This window comes from Eubalaena glacialis, chromosome 5 (assembly GCF_028564815.1).
Source record: "Eubalaena glacialis isolate mEubGla1 chromosome 5, mEubGla1.1.hap2.+ XY, whole genome shotgun sequence".
NCBI classification, from domain to species: domain Eukaryota; kingdom Metazoa; phylum Chordata; class Mammalia; order Artiodactyla; family Balaenidae; genus Eubalaena; species Eubalaena glacialis.
The window spans coordinates 37105395-37129734 of NC_083720.1; the positions used below are offsets into that span (position 1 = coordinate 37105395).

The following is a 24340-nucleotide window of genomic DNA, read 5'->3' on the forward strand; positions in this document are numbered from 1 at the left end:
TATAGTAGTGTGTATCTGCTAATCCCAAATTCCTAATTTATCCCTCCCCGCCTTTCCCCTTTGGCAACCGTAAGTTTGTTTTCTACGTCTGTGAGTCTGTTTTGTAAATAAGTTCATTTGTATCCTATTTTAGCTTCCACATATAAGTGACATCATATGGTATTTGTCTTTCTCTGTCTGACTTACTTCACTTAGTATGATAATCTCTATATATCTTAGTATGATAATCTCTCTCTATATATATATACACACACACACGCCACATCTTCTTCATTCATTCATCTGTCAATGGACATTTAGGTTGCCTCCATGTCTTGACCTTTGGAATTAAGTATAAATACACAGATGCTTATCTTGGATTCTGAGTATTTTTTCTCAGCAACACTGGGGTACCATGCAGCCAGGGAAATGGTGCTGCTCACTGCAGCCTCTAGCCCCTCGACAGCGTTCCTTCTCAGCTAGTCTTTGAGACGCATAATTGTCGACAATGAAATTTATTCTTTGTAGGTTACAAGCTTTAAAATGAGTAGGGCCATGATGATAAGGTTGGCTTTCTTAGGACAAGCCATGCTTTTATGAATTGGTTCTACTACCTGGGTAATTGTACTAGGACTTGGCAGCTCTCTTGCCCTCTTTAATGGGGATTCGGTAAGGTGCAAATTATGTGAACACTTCCCACCCAAAGATGCTAATGAATTTGTCACTGCAGTTAACTTGACATTCCTGATTCATTTTCACTTGAGTGAAAGAAACGGCTCCTTGCCTTGAACGGAAGCACCCAACAGCTGGTAATACCATTGGGAGCAGTTACCAGGGAAGTGTTTTGTACCTCTGATTTTTAAATCCTATTTTAATAGGTTGGCACAGACTTATATTTCTGAAATGCATATCTACCATTTGCTCGGTCACCTATTGATTCCTTCAGGAAGCTTCCATGGTGAATCTACTGTATGCCAAGCAGGGGGCCCAGCCCAAGGATGCAGACAGACTGGGAATGGTAGTGGTGACAGTGGCAGCAACAGAAAAACAGAACCAGTAAGATATGTATGAGGAATTGTGTCGTGTGACTATGGAGGCTGAGAAGACCCAAAATCTGCCGTCTGCAAGCTGGAGGCCCAGGAAAGCCAGTGATGTAATTCAGTCCAGAGGCCTGAGAACCAGGGGAATCCCAGCCCTAGAGCAGGAGAAGATGAGATGAAATGTCCCAGCTCAACAGTGAGACAGGAAAAAAAAGCAAATTCCTTACTCCTCCACCTTTTATTCTGTTCAGGCCCTCAGTGGACTGGGTACCCACCCACAATGGGGAGGGTCATCTGCTTTACTGAGCCCACCCATTCAAATGTTAGTCTCACCTGGAAACACCTGCACAGACACACTCAGAAGTGATCTTTAATCTGGGCACCCTGGCCAGTCAAGTTAATAAACAGAATTAACCCTCACACCGAGTTTTCCCTACATTTTACCTCTTGGACTTTACTTGTGCCATTCCTGTCACTAGGACTTCCTAATATACCATCTCCTCTTGGAAGATTCTATCTGTTCCACAGTGGTCCCCTTGAATGTTGCTTTCTCCGAGAACTCTTGCCCAATTGTTATTTCTCTCGGGATGCTGAGCTTTCTCTGCACATCTCTGAAAAAGGTGACCTTACCCTTCCTGCATTTTAGTAACGTCTTAGCTGCCTGTTCTCCTGCTTCTTCTGATGGTAGAGATTTCTCTGATTCAAACCAAACTAATATGGAGAAGAACATTCAGCCACGGCACAGTCAAGCTGCAGGTGAGTTTGGAGAGTGTGTTAACTAACTCTGCATCTTTTTCATCTAGAGCAGGCTACTTGGATGAAGATCAGATGCGGGTGCTCTTGGAGCGGGCTCAGACAGAAGTCTTTTCTATAAAACAGAAGTTGGACAATGACTTAAAGCAGGAAAAGAAAAAACTCCACCAAAAATTAATAATTAAGAGAAGGCGAGAGATGCTGCAAAAGGTATATAAGGAATTATGCTCCTGATTCTTTACACAACCATTGTGAACACCCACCAAGTGCCAGGTTCCATGCCAGGCACTGCCATCAGAGGGCTAGGATCCAAAGGGCAACTGGGCAGGCATCCTGATATGCCATCTACAGTTGATTGGTAGTGACTTTTTGGAATGCTGTGTCAAGATTTCTACAGGTCCTAGCAAAGCTGAGGGTTGCAGTAGGTTAGTAATGTCTGCCAGGGCAAGGGAATAGGAGTGCTGGTTCCAGTGAATAATGACTGATGGGTGCTACAACATTTATGGAGTGTTTAATTGGCACTGTGCTAAGTGTATTATGTATTTTATTTAATCCTTATATTAACCCTATGAGGTAGATGCTACTGTTTTCTCTTTTTTTAATGAAGACTTTGAGGCTGAGAGGGCTTAAGTGTTGTGGTCTATTTGGGCTGCTATAACAAAGTACCAGACTGGGTGGCTTATAAAGAATCAAAATTTATATCTCACAGTTCTGGAGGCTGGAAGTCCAAGATCAGGGTGCCAGCAAGGTCGGGTTCTGGTGAAGGCCCTCTTCTGGTTGCAGACAGCTGACTTCTTGCTGGTAGAAGAAGTCAGAAGAGTAGAAGGTGGGGAGGGAGCTTGGTGGGTGAGTGTGGGGCCTCTTTTATAAGGGCACTAATCCCATTCAGGGGTCTCCACCCTCATGACCTAAGCACCTCCCCAAGGCTCCCTCTTCTAACACCACCATGTCCCATGTTAGGTTTCAACATATGGATGTTGGGGGAACACAAGCATTCAGATCACAGTATTGAGCAATGAGGTCAAGGTCACATGTTTAGTGAGTGGCAGACGTGGAATTGAGCCCAGGCCTGTCTGACTTAGAGCCTCAGCCTTGCCCTTGCTCAGCTGTTTGTGAACCTCGAGAGGGGAGAGACCAACCGGCAACCACAGAAATGCATCATGTGCTCCCTACATGCTCTGGTAGCACAGAGAGGAAGTCACCGTCTCCTGGGGAACCCGAGTTCTGGGGGACAAATGAGCATCTGATGCGAGCAAGGCAGGAAGGACACTGCAGGGGATGGGGAGGCGTCTTGTTCAAAGGTGAAGCACTCAGGCGAGGGTGCCCCGCTGTGCTTGGAGCTCCGAGAACATGAGAGCTGGGAGGGCAGAGGGCGGGGGCTGGAGGAGGCACGCCCGGGAAGCAGCACCTCGTCAATGAGGGCAATGTGCCGGGCTGGCAGCTGACCTTCATTCGAGGACAGTGGGGAACATTGAAGGGTTTTCAGGAGGAGAAGTGATGCCAAAAACTCGGCCTCTGTGCACCAGTGCTGAATCAAATCTTGGAGACAGAGTTTTGAGTGAAGTAGAAAAGAATAGCTTTATTGCTTTGTCAGGCAAAGAAGGACACAGTGGGCTCGTGCCCTGAAAAACTGTGTGTTCCAACCCGGGAGGATTTGGTGATGAGTTTTGTAGCAGTGGTTCAAGGGCGGAGATGCTGCTAAGGATCAGGGTGTGTGCAGTGCCCGCAGTTCCTGAATCTGGCCTCAGGTGGTCTCCTGATGAGCAGGTCATTACCTTCTCTGGAATGAAGAATGCTAACATCTTCCCTTTGTTGGGGGTTTTAGTTCTGTAAAGAGCTCAAAGATACTGTTATGTGTATCCCTTGAGGCGGAACCGGGACCCTGCCCCAAGGCTGCACTATTGTTTCTTGGCTGCTCCTCCCTTGTCTCTGCCTCCCCTCCCTTCCCTGATTAGCAGCTGTTCAAAAGGCTCCCATGCCCAGGAGCCCCACAGGTCCTGCTCAGTTTCAGAAGGAAGATCAGATTTGGGATTTAGGAAGCTCAGGTGAGCAGCCTGCGGATAGAGTTGGAGGAGCCCCAGGGTACAGACCAATGGGAGGCTGTAGACCTTGACCAGGTCAAAACTGATGAGAGCATGTCCTGATCATGGGAACAAGGACAGATTCAGAGGAGATACTAGATGCATGGGATAACACAGGTGGTTGTCTGGTGCCATTTGGGAGGGAAAGGGAAACAGAATAACTTAATTTGATTGATTAAAAACTCTGCTTTTATTATCAAGTGTTGGGCCCAGCATTCTCACCTGGACCACTGAACTCCACCCCATCTTTAGCATCACCTCATCCATCTCCATTGGCTCAAGGATCAAAGCAATGAGGCCCAAGAACACACTTCTCTGATGGTCTGGCCTGGTTCACGGCTAGGATCTGGAAGGATGGAAGAACTGCAGATATTTCAGCAGTTTTCCATGAGTACTGTTTCTTACAGCTGCTTTTGAGAAATCTTGTGAGTGGCACAGAGTTAGAACATAGCTCCACAAAGGCAAAGTTTTGTGTCATATCCTCAGCTCTGAGGACACATTGTAGGTGCTCAACCAATATTGTAAAAGGAAGGAATTGGCACTCTCTGGTCACCCGAACCCATGAACAAGACATATTTGCACAAAGTAGAACCCAGACTATCCACAGGTGCACTATTGTTAATAACACCATGATGTACATCTCTATGCATGTCAGCTTTTTCCCAGCACAGGGCCTTTATGCCTACTGCTCTTTCTCCCAGGGATATCCTTTCCCCCATCTTAACCCCAGTGAGATACGACCTCATCCCTCAGGTCTCCCTTGGGTCTCCTTCTTTATTTTTTTAACTTTTTAAAACTAGTAGTAGCATATTATTACTATAATTACTCTTGGTGGTGATTAGCCTTTGTTGGTTTTTTTTTTTCCATTATGTTTTACTACAGGATATTGAATATAGTTCCCCGTGCTATACAATAGGACCTTGTTGTTTATCCATTTGGGTCTCCTTCTTTAAAAGGCCTTCTGTGACCTCCTCATTTAAATTGTCTCTCATGGATCTCAGGGGGGTTTTCTCTTAGGATATCTCAATTTTCAGTTCCTATGTGCCTGGGACTTGGTAATAATAATAGCAGACATTCATTGATGCCAATTCTGCACCAGGCCCTTCTCTAAGAGTTACACATGTCTTCAGCAACTCATTGCATCCTCACAACTACTCTGTGAAGTAGATCCTATTATTATCCCCATTTTACAGATTAGGCAGTAGAGGCCCAGACAGGGCCAGACACTCATTTTGGGTGGCTCATCTTGTAAGTGGAGAAGCCAGGATGGGAGCCCAGGTGGTCTGCCTCTTGGGTTTTACCTACTCAATAAATACGTGTTCAATAAATGTTGAACAAATGAAGTTTTCACTACACTTTGGGTTATTTTCTAAAGAATAATTTTGTTTTTTTGGGAGGGGGGAACAACGATCAAGTTTATTGATTCATTTAAAAACAATGCAACCTCAAACAAAAGAGGCACTGCTAAAAGCTCAGGTGGATGAGGCAGATTAAGCCTTTTGCTTAAATCCTCACCATAAATCTTTGAATTATGAAATTTGCCACCCCTTGCCTCTGGAATACTGTGATTAACATAGACAGAGGCAGATTTTGTCTAGTCCAGAAGAAGAGAGCAAGATAGAGAGAATAGAGAGAATATTATATCTGAGTGAAGGAAGAGAAAAAAAAGATGTCCTGGATCCTTCTTTGAAACAAATGAGTAAAAGGTGGTCACATTTTACTAAAGATCAATCAGGTTACACACTCTTCTCCTTTGGGGAGGATGTGTTAAGAAGATAAAAACCTTAATAGAAATTTCCTCTCTTGTTGTCTAAGGCTTGACTATGGGGAGAAATCAAGAGTCCTTCCAGTTCTGAACACGCTCTTGCAGTATTTCTGTCCTATTAGCCTATTTGCATAAAAATTTTAGTTGGTTTTAGAAGAGCAAAGCATTTATTCAAAATTTCCATTTCGTGGTTCAATTCTCCTCTGCTGCTACTTCGGCAATCTCCATTGGTCTTTAAATTATGTTACTTTTTTTGTTTTAAAGAATAATTTGCTAAATGTGAGGTGGTTGGGGAAAGGGCTGTTGACATTCTGTGCTTCCTGCAACCAGAGTGTTTTCCCCAAGGGCTGTGCACCCGAGTCCCGCCCCCTGTTAACTGTCTGTTCTGGAACTCCTGCCAGCACAAGGAGCAGCGGAGGGAGCAGCTGTCCGTCGCTGAAGCCTTCGGGGTGGCTGAGGATGCTCGCCAGTACATGGGCCAGTGGCGGAGCCTGGTGGCCGAGCACAGCGCCACCCTGGAGGAGCTGCAGGAGCGCCTGGACCAGGCTGCCCTGGACGAGCTCAGGGCCCTGACCCTCTCACTGTCCGAGAAAGCCACGGAGCAGCTGCGGCGGCTGCAGAACTCGGTGATGACCCAGGAGCTGCTCAAGCGCGGGGTCCCCTGGCTCTTCCTGCAGCAGATCCTGGAGGAGCACAGCAGGGACCTGGCCGCCCGGGCCGAGCGGCTCGAGGACGAGGAGAGGGACAGGGGCCAGGAGGGCATCCAGAGCGTGAGGCAGAGACTGAAGGACGATGCTCTGGAGGCCTCCACGGAGGAGCAGGCGGAGCTGAGACACTGGGAGCACTTGATCTTCATGTGAGTTTTAATCCCTGGGTGTTTTCATCGCCTCCTCTCCTCCCATTGGTGGGGGAGGGATTCCACCGCCTGGTTACGGGAATGGCCAGACACGTGCCATCTGACGCTGGACAGCAGTGTATTAGTCACTTATACCCACAGCCCAGGGAAGATGGGCAGTGCATGTCCCCCAGGGCCACTCAGGGGTTGCAGAGCAAACAACCAGGGCTCGTGGGAGGCAGGCTTTGTATTTGGGTTGGCCAAAAAGTTCGGGTTTTTCACGTGAGGGGGGAAACGAACAAACTTTTTGGCCAACGCAAGAGTAACAAGAGGGTGAGGTGCCCCCTGGTTCCTGTGGGAGGATGTGATGGGCTTGTTTGGACAATTACAGGCTGGCAGGGAACTGAAACCCACTGCTCATGAGTAAGCAGGGATTGCGCCTGGTCGCCTTGATGAGAAGTGCTGTGTGAAGAGGGGACCTTGTCCACAGGAGCAGGGTGGGGAGGAGAACTTGTAGTTAAGCCACATGAGGCCCTCCCTGTGTCAGCAGATGTCGGGGAGCGCATGGTAGTGGGCCTTCATTCCAGGCCTTACGGCCCGCTGCACCATCTCTTTACGGGGCCCCTTCATTCATTGAATTCAAGAACCATGGAATGACATCCACTTCTGACTAGGATGCTGTAAGCCATGGCCCGCCAGTAATCCTGGTGTAATAATTATAAAATAATGGATAATTTGCACCACTAATGTTTTTAAAGCCATTGGAGAGCTATGGAAGCAATGAGGACAAGTTAAAATCAAATTCCAGAGGGGCCACTGTTGACAGTCCTTCACTCCCCTGCAGCATTTGCCAGCTCTTTGTGCAGACTGAGATTTGGTGTGGCCCAAAAGGGGCCATCAGTTGTGTGATAGACGCCAGCAAAGCTTTGGCAACTGTTTAGCGCTGGCACGTCAGATTGGAAACTGGAGGAGCCTCGAGCACGGCCCACATGGGGCTACAGAGAGGAATGAAATGTGGGCAGTGTAGACCAAAAACCTGGGTTTAAATCCCAGCACTGCCACCAACTGTCTGAGTGTAGGCAAGTTACTTAACTTCTCTGAGCCTCATCTTTCCTGCCTGTAGAATGGGATGACAATGATTAATCATTTACTGTGCTTTCAGCAGCACATGATACTATTGGGTTGTTAGAAGGTGAAGAAAGCATTTTATAAGAAGTTGGGGGGTAAATTTTCTAGTTTTGATTCCATGACCCAATGATACTATCAAGGATCCAGCCCTCAACATCCTTCTGCTCCACTATGCTCAGTGTGCTGCTTTGGTCTTTGGGCTCAGCCCCACATGGTTTCAGGATGGCTGCTGCAGCTCCAGGTGTCACATACATCATCTCTTTTTAACATGTGAGGCACTGATTCTTCCGATTCCACTGGGCAGGACTACATCACCAGCCCATGCCTAAACCATTCACCGGCAAGGAGAGTGAAATGGCCATGACTGTCGTAGACCAGAGGGCAGCAGACTTTTTCTATAAAGTGCCAGATAGTAAATATTTGAGTCTCTGAAGGCTACATGGTTTCTGTTGCAACTATTCAGCTCTACCCCGGTAGCGTGAAAGCAGCTACAGACAATCCGTAAGTGAACGTAACTGTGTTCCAATAGAACGTTATTGACAAAAACAGGCAGTGGGCTAGATTTGGTCTGCAGGCCATAGTTTGCCAATTCCTGCCTTAGACCACCTGGGATTCCCTCTCTGGGGCTGTGAGGGGTGTTCCTATCCCCAGCATTGTTGGAGAGTAACCCATCTAAACAAAAGCTGAGCTGATAAGAGGCAAGGAAGTGCCATCAACCACATCTGGCAAAGCACCAACTCCACAGCATTGATGAGGGATTACATGAGCAAGTATATGTCAGTCTTTTAACACAACCCTTGGTCTGCAGTAAGTGGATGATAAGAGGTAGCTGCTATCATCACCACCATCATTCCTGTGCTGGAAGAACTCAGATTATCAGGAGGAAAACAGACACATAAATAGATGATTGTGATACACAAAGCAGGAGTAATTAACCAGGTAACCGTATGGAGGATCAGGATCCTTACCAAGCTCTGAAGAAGGTACATTTTGGGTGCCGGCCACTGACCTGGTACTGGGAGCCAGAGACAAGGGGACGCTGCCCACCGTTGCCTTGCTGAGGCGGGGCAAGACTAGGCGGTGGAACAGCTGGGTGGGTCCCTGTCTGGGTGTGAAGAGGGGAGACCAGACTCACCGCATGAAAGACAGAATCAAAACCCCCAGCAACAGCAGCGCAGTGAAGATAAACAGTAACCGCCATCTTCCCAGTCTGTTTATTTAGAGTAGTATAGACTGTTTACACATAAGGGCGTAATTGTGCCCATTTGGCTATAACATAGCACTCTTCTCCTTTTAACCAATGGACCCACCCATCAATATTCCTTAAAGGAACCAACCAACCCAGAAAACACTATTGAAGCGAATAAACAAAACCAAAGCCCTTTGACTATTCTTTCCTCAGTATGGCCACTCCACAGTTCAGTTTGGATCTTAGCCACAATTTCAATTCTGAATTGAACTGAAGCCCTTTTGACTAGAAAAGGTTGCATCGACATAGGATTGTGGAGGGGGTGTTGTGGGTGGGCGTTGGGGGAGGGTAGGGGAAGGCGTCCTTCTCAGTCTATCTGCTCGGTCCATCTGTCTCCCTCTTCTCTTGATCCTGCATGCTGCTCGCTGGACGTCGGTGGTCCTCCTCATCTGCACCGAGGCCTGAGCTCTCCTTGAACCCTTTCAGGGATACCAAATAGCAGAGCATCGTTCTGCAGTGCCCATCCTTCCTTGGTGGCAGTTACATCCCATGGAACAAGGTCTTCCTGGCCTCAAGGATGCAGTGCCTCCTCCTTAAGTGCTCATCCCCAGGGACTGACCTTGCTGCCAGGGAGGAGAGGTCCCAGGTGTTCACAGAGGGTGAGATTGTCTTGGTTTAGATGAAGTGACCTCTCCCCTCTTTCTCATCTCTCTTTCTTTATGGTTCTGTCCTTGTTTAGTTCGCAATCTTTGTTAGTTTTTGTTTTCTTGAACAAACAAGATGCTGTCTTCTCCAAGCCCATACAAATCAGATCCTTAAATGCCACTTCTTATTCCCACGAATTGTTCTCAGCAGTAATTATTCAGCTCAATCTACATTCAACCAAAGTCTCTTTGCTCGATCCAGCCTGCTTTGGGCTCTTCAAAGTGTATGGATTGGACTTGACATTCCCATTATTGGATGGTCATCTTCTTTGACTTCATGTGGTTCCATTTTGCAGGGAGTATTATTAAAGCAGCCGCCAATTGAGTCGTTCAACAGGAAAAGAGAAATCTCACTTTGGTATCAGAAAACTCTTTATGATTTTCCTAAGGGTTAAAGGGGGTCAACTAACAATACACACAATCTGTGTCTGCTTATATACTTTGCTTATTTAAGACCCTAAAAGGTTGTAGCCTTTATTTCTGAGGCATTAAGTAGAAATGGCTTTGCACAATAGTTTTGAAACATATTTTTATAAGCTTCTCAATTTCAAGCAAGAGAGAGTTGCTGTAAACCTGGTCCTATAAAATAAGAATTAATAAGGATGCATATTTTGCCAGGGAAAGTATCTTTGAGACCTTTTTGCTAAACTCCTGCCTGGATTTTAAATTCCTTCAGGGCAAAGACCCTATCTCCTATATTTCTGTATTATCTTGGTGCCTACCTAGTGGAGGATTAAAGCCAGACCACCCTGGGCCAATCTGGTTTGAAGATGGGCAAGAATAAAGACTCAGATTCATTTCAGAGTTGCTTTCACCTTGGAGTCCACGTAAGCAGCAAACACGTGGGGCAAAGATTCTCCACGAGGGAAGGTACAAAGGAACAGCTGCGGTTTCCTTAAGTGCTTCAGAAAAATTGGTGAGTCCCAGGGAACCCAAGACATGGGCTTGGGGCCTTCAGACCACTTCTGTCTGGGGGCCCAAGTCAGCCCTTTCGGTCTTATTCTGTTTCCACAAGAGAACTTTGTAGGTGAGCTGAAGTCCCACAGGCCCACATGAAGATTTTTTGAGTGATCAATGAACAGACCCACGTTGCCCAAAGCAGGACAGAAGAGATGGCCTCCCCCCAGATGCTGTCTCCTGGGTCAGGGAGGGCGTTCTGTCCAGAAGTCCCAGCAGACCTCCTCTTCCATCTCATTGGCCAGACTGGATCCCCAGAGGTGGGAAAGAGAGCTTGTGGCCGTTCTCTCCTGTAGAGTGGCTGTAGGCCTTGCCTGGGAGGAAGAAGGGGACATTCCTTAATTTCCTCATTTGTAAATTGAGGACTGAGTCGCCACAGGATTAGTGATGCAGGTAAATGTTTCCTGGGGCTGGCATAATAAAGCACCACAGACCAGGGGCTTTAAAACAACAAAAATGTATTGTGTCCCAGTTCTGGAGGCCAGAAGTCCAAATCAAGGTGTTGGCAGGGTCGTGCTCTGTCTGAAGGCTCCAGGAGAGAATCTGATCCCCGCCTTTCTCTTAGCTTCTGGTGTTGCTACAGTCCTCAGCACTTGTTGGCTTGTAGACCCATCATCACATGGCCTTCTTGTGTGTCTTCTCTTCTTTGAAGGACACCAGTCATATTGGATTAAGGGTCCACCCTACTGCAATATGACCCCATCTTAACTTACTTCTAAACTGCCTCTGCAAAGACCTTGTTTCCAAATATGATCACATTCAGAGGTACCAGGGGTTAGGACTTGAACATATCTTTTGGGAGGACACAGTCAGCCCCTAATGGTAAATCACTCTGCATGGTTTCCAGCACGGAATAGGTTTTCCCTAAATGAGAGCTGTCACTCATCATCCTATAAAGACCTAGCACAAGGCCCCCCTTCCCCATGACCTGCCGAGTTGGGCATCTCTCCTCTGGGCTGCTGGTCCCTACTTACAGTCTGCTGCTGACCAGGCTCGGTGGACAGTTCTTTGTCTTCATGTCTGTTCTAAACGGAGACAGGTTCTCTTCAAGGTCATGAGCGCCGGGATGTCTGTTGCCTCCTCACAGACATGCTCACAGGCTTGTCTCATGCAACTCTGAATTCTTAGCCCCGATATGATGTTGTGTCCATCATGACACACATTAGGTGCTCAAGAAATCCTTGTGGAATGAATGCCCAATTAAGGAGATGGTGTTTTTTTTCCAGACGTGGATTTGACTACTGGAGTTTGAGCTTTGAAGTTACACTTTCCCCCCAGCACAACCGGCACTGTCTTCTCTCCACGAGAACATATCACTGTTCTTGCTTTTCCAGGAAGCTCTGGTCCTCTGCCTTCTCCCTGTCCGAAGGGGAGCTGCTCGGGATGAGGCAGGAAGTTCACGGCTGCTTTGCTCAGATGGACAGGAGTTTGGCCCTTCCCAAAATCCGGGCCCGAGTCCTGCTGCAGCAATTTCAAACCGCGTGGCGAGAAGCAGAGTTCCTGAAATTGGACCAGGCGCTGGCTGCCCCTGAGCTGCAGGTAGGATGGGCATCTCAGGGCCTCGTGGGTGCAGAAACGGGGTCTCCTCTGGCGGTCGATACTGTAGGATCTGGCTCCACCACCCACCCTCAGCTCGTCTCCCACCCTCTCCTCTCTGGCCCTGTTGGCATCAGCTGTTCCTGGAAGCACCTTAAGTTCTGTAGTGGACACACTGGTACCTGGGCTTTGCACTGTCCACCAGGGGCCCTGAGTCTCTGCCACTCATGGCTCACAGCTGCGCCCCTCTCCTGAGCATTCCCCTCAGCGATGGGAGCCACCTGCCCTGAAAGGTGACTCTTCCTCCTGCCCCCTCCCTTGGCCACAGCCAATGACCCACTCAGAGTACTTCTGTAGGTGGCACAAGGAGAATGCTCAGCTCAGGTGGAAAAGGGCATCTCTCACCCTGGGCCTCATAGGGTGATGATTGACAGATGCCTGTGGTGAGCACGTGTTATGTGCCACAGAGGAGGCAACTCTTGGGTGCAGGGTTTACTCTGGAGCCCCTTATGGACCAGTCAAGGCCAGACCCTACCTGAGACCTCCACCGTGCGTGGCCCTTTCCCCCTCCTGTCCTGGTTCCCTCACCCCCTATGCCTTGCTCAGAGGTCCTCTCTCAGAAAACTGCATGTACCCCAGTGCCTGTCTCTGGCTCTGCCTCTGGGGAATCCCACCTGAGACAAGGCCTTTGAACTTGCTGTTTCCTCTGCCCAGAACATCACAGGGCCAGCTCCTTATGGTCTCTTCACATCTCAGTTCAAATGTCACCTGCACAGAGGTCTTCCCTGGGCACTATCCAAGATCGCCACTTTCCCAGGCATCCTTTATCACATGCTGCGTTCCCGCTTCTTCAGAGAATTGATCGCTATCTGCAATGTCCCGGTTTCTCGACTTACTCACGGTCTGTGCTCCCACTACCAACAAGCTCCCTGTTTGTAGTTCCCATTCAGCACTCCATCCCAGCACCTAGAAGGTGCCTGGTGCATAATAGGTGCACAATAAATTTTATTGACTGAACCAACCAACCACCGGATGTGGGCGGAATGTGGGGACTTCCCTTGAGTTGATATTATGTTGAGGTTTTAAACATTTCAAATCACTTACACTTCCAGTAGCTCATCTGTGGTTCACAGCAGGGCCAGGAGGTAGATATTTTGTCCCCATTCTACAGATGAAAGCACCAACCAGCAGAGGAAAAGTGAATTGACCGATGTAGCAGGAAGTGGAAGGACTGGTCTTAGAGCTGGTGCTTTCTGACTTTAAACCTACTGCTTCTCCTTGAGGAGAAAACAAAATTTAGGCACATCCTTGGTGCTCTCTGCCCAGCTATAAGTTCTACCGTGATCTCAAGGCCCCCTGTGGTCTGACCCCTGACCAGTCACGTGCTGGTAAACTGACTCTCATTGGGGGTGCAGAGTTCCTGATTTGTAGCATTTGCCTATTCCCCTGGTGTAAATACTCCTTCCAAGGCCAGTTTCAGGCTACTGACTCGACATCACGGTGCGTGGGGCTGGGAGGGATGCACACGATCTGCCCCACCCCCGCCCCACTCTGGCTTCCCCCCCTTCCGGTGCCAGTGCTTGCTCTGGGCTTCAGGGTCTCACCCACCAGCCCAGCTCTGTTCCTAAGAGGGCTTGACCCACAATTTCCTCTTTTTGGTATTATCACCATTAGATCAGGAGATAAAAACTATAGTTCACTCATGGGATTAGCTGAGCCCAGCCCAAGTTTTTAAAGACATTGGGTGCAGGAGTCAGGAAGCTCACCATCTAGTTCTTAGGACTCCCATGATGTGGCTGAGGCCAACGATTCTGTTCCGGCCTCCGTCTCCATCTCTGTCAAATGGGGGTCTCTGAACTCAGTGAATTACTGTATACGTGCTTGCTTCCTCTGAGTGCGCTGGGGCAGGCCCTGAGGACATGGGGGTCTTCTCTTGCATTATCACCATGGTCATAGGAGCCGGGTCAGAGTCTGGTGGGCAGGCCTGAGTCCAGGTCTAGAGCAGGCTCTGGGAGATCATGACAGTGAAAGAGTGGAGGAAGGGTGGGTATGTGAGCCGGGAAGGGAGGAGGACTGGCCCTCATGGGGAGTGACCACCAGCCACATATTGCACCGAGCATCTTAGATGTGGTGTGTGTTGTGTTGGTCATGCTACATTATGCTGTACTGCGTGGTGTTATGTTTTGCTATGTTATATCATGTCTTATCGTTATATTCTCATTTATGCTACATTCTGTTGTTATAGCATGTTGTTATGTTCTATCGTGTTGTGTTACAGTATGCTGTTTTATTATATTTTTCTGTTTATTATGTTAGATTATGTTACATTTATGTTACATTGTGTTATGTTCTTGCAGTAATCCTATGAGGCAGGTATTATTAGCTCCATTTTACAGGTCTGGAAACTGAGGCTCAGAGATTGTAGCATCTGCTACACTCATTCATTCATTCATTCATTCACTGAATATCAATTTACTGAGCACCCACAACCTCTTCTCTTCTTTAATTATTTATTTTATTTTCTTTCTTTTTTTTTTTTCTGGCTGTGTTGGGTCTTCGTTATGGAAGCGCGGGCTTCTCTTTGTGGCGTGCGGGCTCCCGGGCGCACAGGCTTCAGAGCGCGTGTGTGGGCTCTGTAGTTTTTGCGGTGCATGGACTCTCTCATTGAGGCGCGCGAGCTCATTAGCTGTGGTACGCAGGCTTCATTGCCCCGCCGCATGTGGGATCTTAGTTCCCTGACCAGGGATCGAATCTGGGTCCCCTGCACTGGAAGGCGGATTCTTTACCACTGGACCACCAGGGAAGTCCCACACAACCTCTTCTTCGACCCCTCTCACCCTTGCTCTGGGCATCAGGTCTTCAGGGTCTGGAACCTTCTGTTCCCACATTTTCACACTCCTGACACCTTGTCATGTGGGGCTCAGCTGCAATGTCACTTCTTTACATTTGTGAGAAGCTGGTATGTGTGTGTAGGTTGTGCAGACTGTTATTCTAGGAGGATGGTATATGTTAAAGCCCATGCTTGATGCCTCCCTGAATGCATGCATACAGATGTCCTCAGCAGCCGTTCACCTCTGCAAACGTGTCCCCATCCGCCTAATGTAAGATAATAGCCAGCATGCTCATTCCGTCTCCTTGTCTTCATGGCACTCACCAACCCTCTGAGAGTGTCTTGGTCAGTTATTTGTTTTCATGTTTACTGATTTTTTTCCTCCGCTATTTTGTAAGCTTCCCAAGGACAAGGACCTCTTCCGTCCTGTGCCTGCTCACAGAGGCTGACGGGTTGAGGTCCCCCCACTGGAGAGGAGGTGGACGCAGGTGGGGCCGCTATCTGTCTGACTGCAAAGCTCCGGCTCTGCCCACGAGCATCCCTCTCCTCCCTTTGGCGGGACGAGCTCCCAAAGTATGCCAAGACCGAAGGCCCATGAACGGAGTTCATTCCAGGAGAGTGTTCATCTCTCCTCCCCTCTCTGGCTAAGACAGCTGTGCGGTGCCAAGAGCTGCAGGAGCCTCTCTGGGCTTGGGGAGACCAGGGGCTGCACCAACCTGCTGGCGATCACTTTCTCGCCCATGTTTTCTCCCCTCTCTCCAGCCACAGTCCAAGGCGAGGAAGCCACGCTCCAAGAGCAAAAGCAAGACAGACCTTTTGAAGAAGTGCACTGAAGATAAAATTCAGCTCTTTGAGGAACAGGCCCCCGAAGACCTGGTTGAAAAGGTCAGTGTTCCATCTGTCACTCCTCATAGCACGTGGCAGGGCTGGCAGCCGCCCAGTTTAAGGGCGCACAGAGCCCTTGGGGGCTGTGACTGTCCACCTCCACCCAGCACCTGTTTTTTAATTTTTAACATCTTTATTGGAGTATAATTGCTTTACAATGGTGTGTTAGTTTCTGCTGTATAACAAAGTGAATCAGCTGTACATATACATATATCCCCATATCTCCTCCCTCTTGCGTCTCCCTCCCACCCGTCCTATCCCACCGCTCTAGGTGGTCACAGAGCACCGAGCTGATCTCCCTGTGCTATGCGGTTGCTTCCCACTAGCTATCTATTTTACATTTGGTAGTGTATATATGTCCCTGCCACTCTCTCACTTCGTCCCAGCTTACCCTTCCTCCTCCCCGCAGCACCTGGTTTTTACATTGTGTTCCTGTAGGTGGGACCCGCCCCACCCCCCCGCCCCTTTTCACCTGGTCCTTCTGCCTGGAACCCTCTTCCTCCACTTCTCCCCCCAGGAGGTCTCTCTCTGGTCCATTCTTCTGGCCTCATCTCTGGTGCTGCCTCCGTGGCCTGTGGTTGCCACCATCCTTGTGCCTGGCTCTGTGCTGAGGGGTTCACTTGTGCTGCTTCACTTCTGTCTCCGCATTTATCTTGCACACCCTCCTCTGTGCCCCACAAGCAACCCAGCCTCCCTCACCAGCCCCCTTTTGTTACACTTTTGTTTCTGCACATACTGCGTATGACCACGTGCTGCTTACCCGTGTCCTTCCCTCTTCCTGGATTTACCTTTCCACCTCTTTTTACCTGAACAAGTAGACTTTGTCCTCAGCTGTCCTAAGGCACAGCCTCTCTCCTCAGGTGCCCCCTCTTCCAAGAAGCCTTCCCGGAACACCCAGTTGTCCCACTTACCCCTCCCCCTGCCAACTTCCTTTCCTGTCCTAGCATATCTCACGCTGTTCCTTCATTCCACTGGGATGCTGAGAAGGCAGCAATGTCCCAGGCATGGTGTTCATGACCGCTGGGGTGGTCCCAGCTCTCAGAGACGCACATTCTAGACAAAGAACACTTAAAATAATAGATCGTGATCAGTGCCGATAAAGAAATGAATAAGATGGTGTGATAGTGATGGGGTGGGGGGATGGCGAGGGGGAAGTGGGATCCACTGTAGGTGGGAGAGTCAGGTGAGGTCTCTCTGAGGAGGTGACATTTAAGAGTCGACACCATGTTGTCACTGCCGGGGACCCACTGCCTTCCCCAGCAAAGGGCAGACTCCCAGGGGAGTGTGTCAGTGAGTGGAGGTACAGACCATATTCTAGAGCTGCTGTTTTTGTTCCTACCTTCTGTCCCTCAGGTCTTTTACCTAGTTATTTTAATTTTTTTTTTTTTTTAATGTAAGTGTATTTCTCAGAACACAAATGCGTAATCCAGCAAAGAGCCATAGAACCTGCTCCAGGCAAGGTCATGGCTCCTTCCAGGTGTGTACAGGTTGTTGATGTCTTAAGGGACACAAGAAGTAGCACCATATTCCCACCTGTGTTCTATATAAAATTGAGACACAAGACAAAGACTAGGTACAGGTGGAAATATCATCTGTCTTACTGTTAAAGGCTAATTCAGAAGATAGAAATTAGTATGAGAGCCAGATGGCTTGCTAAACATCCCAGAATTAAACAGACTCAGTCACCCAATCACAGGTGTCCCTGGGGGGGTCCTGGGAGCAGCCTTCCTGGAGGAGCAGAAGTGGGGGTCCCAGAGCAGAGCTGAGCCAAGCCTGCCCGCTGGGGTGGATTCCCAGTTCACCCAGGAGGGGAAGAGGAGAGGGGTGGAGTGAGGCAGGGACCACATGGAGGAACTAGCAGCATGGGGGGTGGGGCAGGGCGTTTCCTCCAATGCACGCTGGTTTGTGACCCATTGTCACATTTAAGGTAGATATTGTCAGAGAAGGAAAAGTGGGGATTTGATTTGGTGGAAGGAATGGGTGGCCTGAGCCATTGCCAAGGACACAATGCAGGTTCAGGGGAGCCCAGAGAGTCTGCAGCCCTGTGAAAAGGCTGCTTTGCTGGGGTGCTGGGTCTCCCGAGGGGATGGGGGAACAGACCCGGGGTGGAGGGTCTCAAGTGCCTGTCTGGGAAGATGGGCTGAGTCTCACCAGCGCTGTAGAAGGAGGAGAGGGACAGGATGAAGGATGGGTTGAGAAGGTCCCGAGGTTTCCTGAGCCAAACTCAGCAGCCCACCCACCGTGAGTTCACCTGACTGCACATGCTTCCCCCATTCTAGCCTGTCTCTCTTTCATTCCATTATGTGCTTTACCCCTCCCGACTTCCTTAAGAAGTAGGAACAGTCCATATCCCTATTTTACAGATGTGGAAACTGAGTCTCCACAGTGAGTTCATTCAGGTTTCTGCAGTCAGGCGGTGGTGGATCCAGCACTTCAGACTAAAGCTCTATCTCTTCTTCGTCTTTGACAGGGAATATTCTCACGGAACATGGTTATTTCCCACAGTTGTGTAATGTTGGACAAACGTGCCTTGGCTCCCACATCTGTAAAATCAGGATTGAGACAATGATAACCCACTAGTCACCGGATTTGTGAGGAACAAATGGATTGGAAGGTGCTTTTTAACTTTGGAGTGGGCTCCAGTGCCCATTTCCCCAATAATGGAGCAACTCATAGGCTACCTAATCCCGGCCTCATGGAGAAAGGCAGTCGAGAGTCATTTGTCAGCTGTGACCTTTTCATGACAGGCCATTTTCACAAATGGCTATCTCATTGTGGCAAATGCCAATAAAATAGGCACTCCCCAGTCAGCGGCTTTGATGTTCCTCCTGAAATTGGTTGACTGCATCTCTTAGCATCCGAGTGGCAATTGTTCAGATTTTTTATTTGCAGGGTAATTGCACAGAAATGACAGCCCCTGGGGGGCATGCCAGCAGCTGAGAGTTATTTGATTGTGCTTCAGGACTGGGAACCCCTTCCAAGCTCATGTAGCTATCAAGATGGAGCAAGGACCTAATGGCCACTGCCCCAAGACCCATTGTTAAGCCCCTGCCTGGCTGGCAGCGTGCTGTCCCCAAAGGGACTGTGGCTTCACAGCTGGGGTTGCAGAGCATGCTGGAAGCACCTGCCAGGTGCCCCCTTTCTTTACTAGAACCTGCATCAGATATCCCTGCAACCTTCAGCCCCAGGTTGATATGTCCCTGGTCTGGACTCTGCCATCTGGAGACGTTGGGAGAATTGCCCAAGGTCACGCCATCAGTGAGTGGTTGAGCTGGGGCTCCCACAAGGCACATCTGCTTCCATCACCCATGCCCTTTCCATCATGGTGCTGGGCCCGCAGTGACAGCGAGAAGGCTTCAGCCTCCCAGCAGGGCTGTTTGGTTCTCTTCCCCACGTCCCCTCCCTTTCTTCCACCTTTTTCCTTGTCCTTGCCCTTCTCAGCTTTCCCCTTTCCCTCATTCTCCTTCACTTCCTCCTTTAGAACATTTTGTAGCCTGTTCTCTGGGCCGGGCACTGTTGCAGGATCCTGCACTTGAGATGTTCACGGTTTTAGGTGAGCAGCTAGTTTGTGCATCGACCGTTTACAAGTTTGCCTCCTGCTTTCACATAGAAGCCACCTGACTATGCTGAGCTCCGCCTTGAATGAGTGGTATGTGACTCATTCAGAAAGACTTGTATGACTGATTCAGGGAGGAAAGGAGAGACAGGCAGAGGGATGAAAGTGGACTTCCTGCCTGCCCACCGTTTCTGTCCAGCTGATGGGTTATCAACTCCGGTCAGAGGCAGCCATCCTGAGTGGCTCGTGTGCACCTGTGACACTCCACAGACATCCCAGTCCTTCTGATGGGCTCATTACAAATGCACAGATGCATGATTTCCAACCTGGAGGACTCTGGAGGGCATGTACATTTTAGAATAAGTTAATCAAGTTCCAAGATAAATTTCTGTTGGATTGAACTAAAATTACAGGTTAATTTGAGAATTGTCTTCCCCTCCAAAAAGGTGGAATGTTTCTTATTTTATGTGGATCTTCTTTTAGGATCTTTAATAGATTTTATCTTTGTTTCCATTAAGTAGGATGAACATCCATCTCGATATGCTTGGGACAGTCCCATTGTCCCCTGTCATCCCCATGTCCCTTCCCGTTAGCTCTTCCTTTTACTCTCAACTTGGGCGATAAATCCTAGGGTCACCTTATGCATAAGGTATACATATACATAAGGTCTGTGTATTCTTTGTGATGATTCCCAGATACGTTATAGGTTTAGTTGCAATTGTGAGTTATTACCTATTTTCAATTATGTTTTGGGCTTATTTGATCCTGATGTAAAGAAATGTTGCTAATTTTTATAAGTCTTTCCAGACTCCCTTATTCTATCTCTGGAGCCAGACTGCTGGGTCCAAGTCCCTATCTCTGGCACTTTATAGCCTTGTGACCTTGAGCAAGTTACTTAACCACTCTATGCCCTAGCATACTCATCTTTCAAGTGTGGATGATAGATACACCTACCTCTTAAGATTGTTGTGAGAATATGTCTGTTGATTCTGTTGATATTTTGCATTTGGTCATAATGTCTACAAATAATCACAGCTTCGTAGCCTCCTTTCTGATCCTTACACCTCATTTCTTTTTCTTATCAGTGTTTCAAAGTCCTTGTCTGCTTATTCCATCATCTCTCTCATTTCCATTGGTTGATTTTTCCCTGGATTATGGATATTTTCCTGCTTCTTTGCATGCATGGTAATTTTTGATTGGATGGTAGGCATTGTAGATTTTACATGTTGGGTACTGGATTTTGTATTTTCTTTAATAGTGGAGTTTTGACATGTAGGTATGTTATTTTGGATTAATTTTATCCTTTCAAGGCTTGCTTTTAAGCTTTGTTAGGTTGGGTCAAGAGCTGCCTTTAGTCGAGGGCTAATGTATCCCCGCTGCTGAGGCGACACACTTCTGAGGACTCTACCTGATACCTTGTGCGTTATGGGGTCTTTTCACTCTGGGTAGTGGGAACAGAAACTCTTCCCAGCTCTGTGTGAGCTCCAGCAATGGTTCTGCCTATTATTTCTGGTGGTTCTTTCCCTGACCTGGCATCGGTTTGTTATTTGGGTTTTTTTCAAGCATGCACAGTATTCAACCAAAGCCTTGAGGACACTCCTGCAAATCTCTGGATCTCTCTCTCTCTCTCCCTCTCTCTCTCCCTCTCTCTCTATCTCTCTCTCTCTCTCTCTCTCTCTCTCTCGGCAGCTCCCTCCTCTTTAGGACTCTGCCCCACAAATTCTAGGCACAGGGGCCTCCCAAACTCTGCTTTTGTTTTCTGAAAGTACTGAGCCTGCTGGTCTCTCCCTGGGTTCCCCTAGTACACAATCCTTTTGTGTACTAGGAACTGCATTCAGGCTGTAAGCTGGGGCAACCGTGGGGCTCACCTTGTCTATTTCCTTTCTCTCAAGTATCCCAGTTCTGTGCTACCTGTTGTCCAGTGTCTGAAAACTATTGCATCATCTGATTTGTCTAGTTTTCTAGCTGTGGGAAAGCAAATCTGGTTAAAGAGTAAATTTGTTCCCTGTTCCTCTGTCATGGCCAGAAGCAGAACTTTCTAACCTATCCTTTTTTGATTGATTTTTACTTCTAACAGATCCTTAAAAAGAAAAAAACCTATCCTTCTGTTATTGATTTCTACTTTTAGTTTGTTTTAGATAGAGAACAAAGTGTATATGATAACAAGTCTTTGGAATTTATTGAGGCTTATCTTGTGGCTTTATTTGTCCTCAGAAAGGCTGAGTATTTTCTGTTAGAAGTGGAGAAAGGAGCACTAGAGGCAGGGAGGACCCAGGTCATGAGAGGCCTGACAGCCACACTGAGAAGCTCAGACCTTTTGAGGAAAAATTGACAAGATGTAGGCACTTCGTAGAGAATGTTTCGCAGGATATATTCATTAGTAGTTCTAGAAGTCAGTCTCTGTTGAACAGTCCTCCTCTCCTGACCTCTGCTCTCGTTGGTTCCAGGGGTTGGGGGCCGTGTCTTAGTCTGACCTGTTCTTTTCCTTCTGTTCGTCAGTGTGAGATGGAGGTTAAGGTTGCAATCCCAGCCCCTGTCGAGAGCTGGATTGGTTTCTGGGGACTGAGGGGCCCTGAGGCCAGACACTTCAGCAAGGATAAGGTTCCAGTCTCTTGATGCCCACCTCTGTGTTCTGTTAGCAGAATTTTAATTGATGGATCCAGAAACGAAGGCAATACTTCAGTTCATCTTTGGTGCATTCTCTTGCCGGTTTTGCGCAAAGTATATATAAACTTCTCATAAATATTCTCTAGGAACATTTAAATATAAATGAAAGTGACATGACCATATTTTCTGCTCACCCACGATTTCTGGTATTATTTTAATGATGTTGCTCTCCATCTGGGTGGTGTGTCTACCACATAACCGTTCACGCATCCATTATTCATTCATTATTTCCAGGTTTCACGATATGCCATGCTTGCATACTTCATTAGCAATCCCTCCATCAGGAGTGGAACTCTTGCAGTGCAATCGACCACGCATCCTAGTGTGTTTCTGCAGCAGCCTCGGCAATTATGCAGAGGTGGCTGGCGCTTCTGTCAGGAACAGCTCTTCACACACCTGTCATTTCAGAAGTGACTAGAGCTGAAGCATGAGAATAATGTGCTCATTTGCAGATGACCTGACAAGAGAGAAAACTGCTGGTACAGGTCTTTATAAAGCTTAGAAAAAAAGGCACATTGGAAGGGAATGCATTTGAGGAAGAGGCGAGAAAATCCATTCATCCACCTACCAAGACTGGGAAAGCCTCCAGATGGTTCTCTTCATGTCTACTCTTGCCCCTGTTTTATCCCTTGAGGCAGACTCTGTCAAAGTCATCTCCCTGAAACACCATTTTAAGGAAAGTTTCTTTCTTTTTTTTAATTTTTATCTTATAGTGGAGCATAGTTGATTAACAGTGTTGTGTTAGTTTCAGGTGTACAGCAAAGTGATTCAGTTATACATATACATATCTATTCTTTTTTGAATTCTTTTCCCATTTAGGCTATTACAGAATATTGAGCAGAGTTCCTAAGGGAAGCTTCATAGTTTCCCACTGCTCCCAAACAAAACCCAGATTCCTGAGCGTAACATTCAAGGCCTTACAGTCTTCAGCTTACCTTTCTCATCTTTTATTCTACTTCTACTTTTCACATACCAAAATGTTGCCATGGTTATCTTTGGATAGTTTGAATGTAGTAACGTTCTTCTATATTGTCCATTCTAAAATTTACTTTTCATTTATATCAAACTTTCGCATGTATGCATTCTTTTAAAGAGTCATGTAACTCTACAAGTTTTGTGCTGAAAAAAAAAGCACCCCTTGCAGCCACACACATACACATTTTCAAATCCCCAGAGGTAACAACTTTTAATTTTTTTAGTTTTATCTTTTGGTGTTTACCTCCATATCTTTAAATACCATGCTTGTCTTCCCCTTTCTTGATTTCTCTATTTTGGGTATTATCTATTCACTTTTCTTTATAGGAGATAAGATTTAGCTGTCTGTCTCAACCTGCAACACGTAAGCCCTTCCTGTCCTCCCCCACATTCCATATAGTTAGATCCGTATTTAAGGTTTCTATTATGATTATTTAAAAGTTATTCACATCTGAGCCATATAAAGACAGATTTATTTTTATTCCTCTGTAACTTTCTGTTTTTTCTGGAGTTATTATTGTCCTTTGGTTTCTTTTTTGGTTACTTTTTTATGTAGTTATCACTAATTCAATCACTTCTTGATGGATGGCCAAATATCCTATCAGGTCCGTCACATAAGTCATGTCTTCTACTAATTCCGTCTTCTTGAGGACATCTGTCTCTGTACCTCTGGAGAGATGTGCTCCAATCTGGACGTTGCCCTCTATACCTTATGCACAGCTGCCATCTTGAAGTCATGCTACAAATTCACTTCACCCCTCTCTTTCCCGATATGTTCCTTATTTTAATGAAATATAGCCTGTATTATTTTCCTAGGAAAGGACACATGGAAAATTTAATATTTCAAAGCTTTGCAAGACTGAAGCTATTTTTATTCTGCCCCCATACTTGATGAATAGTTTGACCAATCTTGGAATTCTGGGAAATTTCCTTGAATAATTTTTTTTTAAATAAATTTATTTATTTTATTTTATTTTATTTTATTTTTGGCTGCATTGGGTCTTTGTTCCTGCATGCAGGCTTTTCTCTGATTGCGGCGAGTGGGGGCTGCTCTTCGTTGTGGTGTGCAGGCTTCTCATTGTGGTGGCTTCTCTTGTTGGGACCACAGGCTCTAGGTGCGCGGGCTTCAGTAGTTGTGGCACACGGGCTCAGTAGTTGTGGCTCGTGGGCTCTAGAGTGCAGGTTCAGTAGTTGTGCACACTGGCTTAGTTGCTCCACAGCATGTGGGAACTTCCTGGACCAGGGCTCGAACCCGTGTCTCCTGCATTGGCAGGCAGATTCTTAACCACTGAGCCACCAGGGAAGCACTCCTTGAATAATTTTGATGATTAACTCCCTATCTTTAATCTGTCTTTCTAGATCTCTAATTATTTAGATGTCGGACCTCCTGTCTATTTTTCTTTTTTACTGTTTTCCTTCTCTTATTTTCTTTTGCTTTACATTCTGGGGAATATCTTAAG

At 47.3% G+C, this 24340-nt stretch overlaps 1 protein-coding gene across 3 annotated transcripts in view; it reads left to right on the top strand.

The window, feature by feature from the left end:
* Positions 1–24340, top strand: part of EVC2 (EvC ciliary complex subunit 2) — a 147124-nt gene that overhangs the window by 86453 nt on the left and 36331 nt on the right. For all 3 annotated transcript variants that reach the window (XR_009701089.1, XM_061192089.1, XM_061192090.1), the window contains 4 exons: positions 1823–1982; positions 6020–6474; positions 11766–11970; positions 15560–15682. Coding sequence is in view for 2 of the 3 variants with exons in the window: in XM_061192089.1 (XP_061048072.1) it covers positions 1823–1982; positions 6020–6474; positions 11766–11970; positions 15560–15682 (943 nt within the window). In the remaining variant the exon portion in view is untranslated. The remainder of the gene's footprint in view (positions 1–1822; positions 1983–6019; positions 6475–11765; positions 11971–15559; positions 15683–24340) is intronic.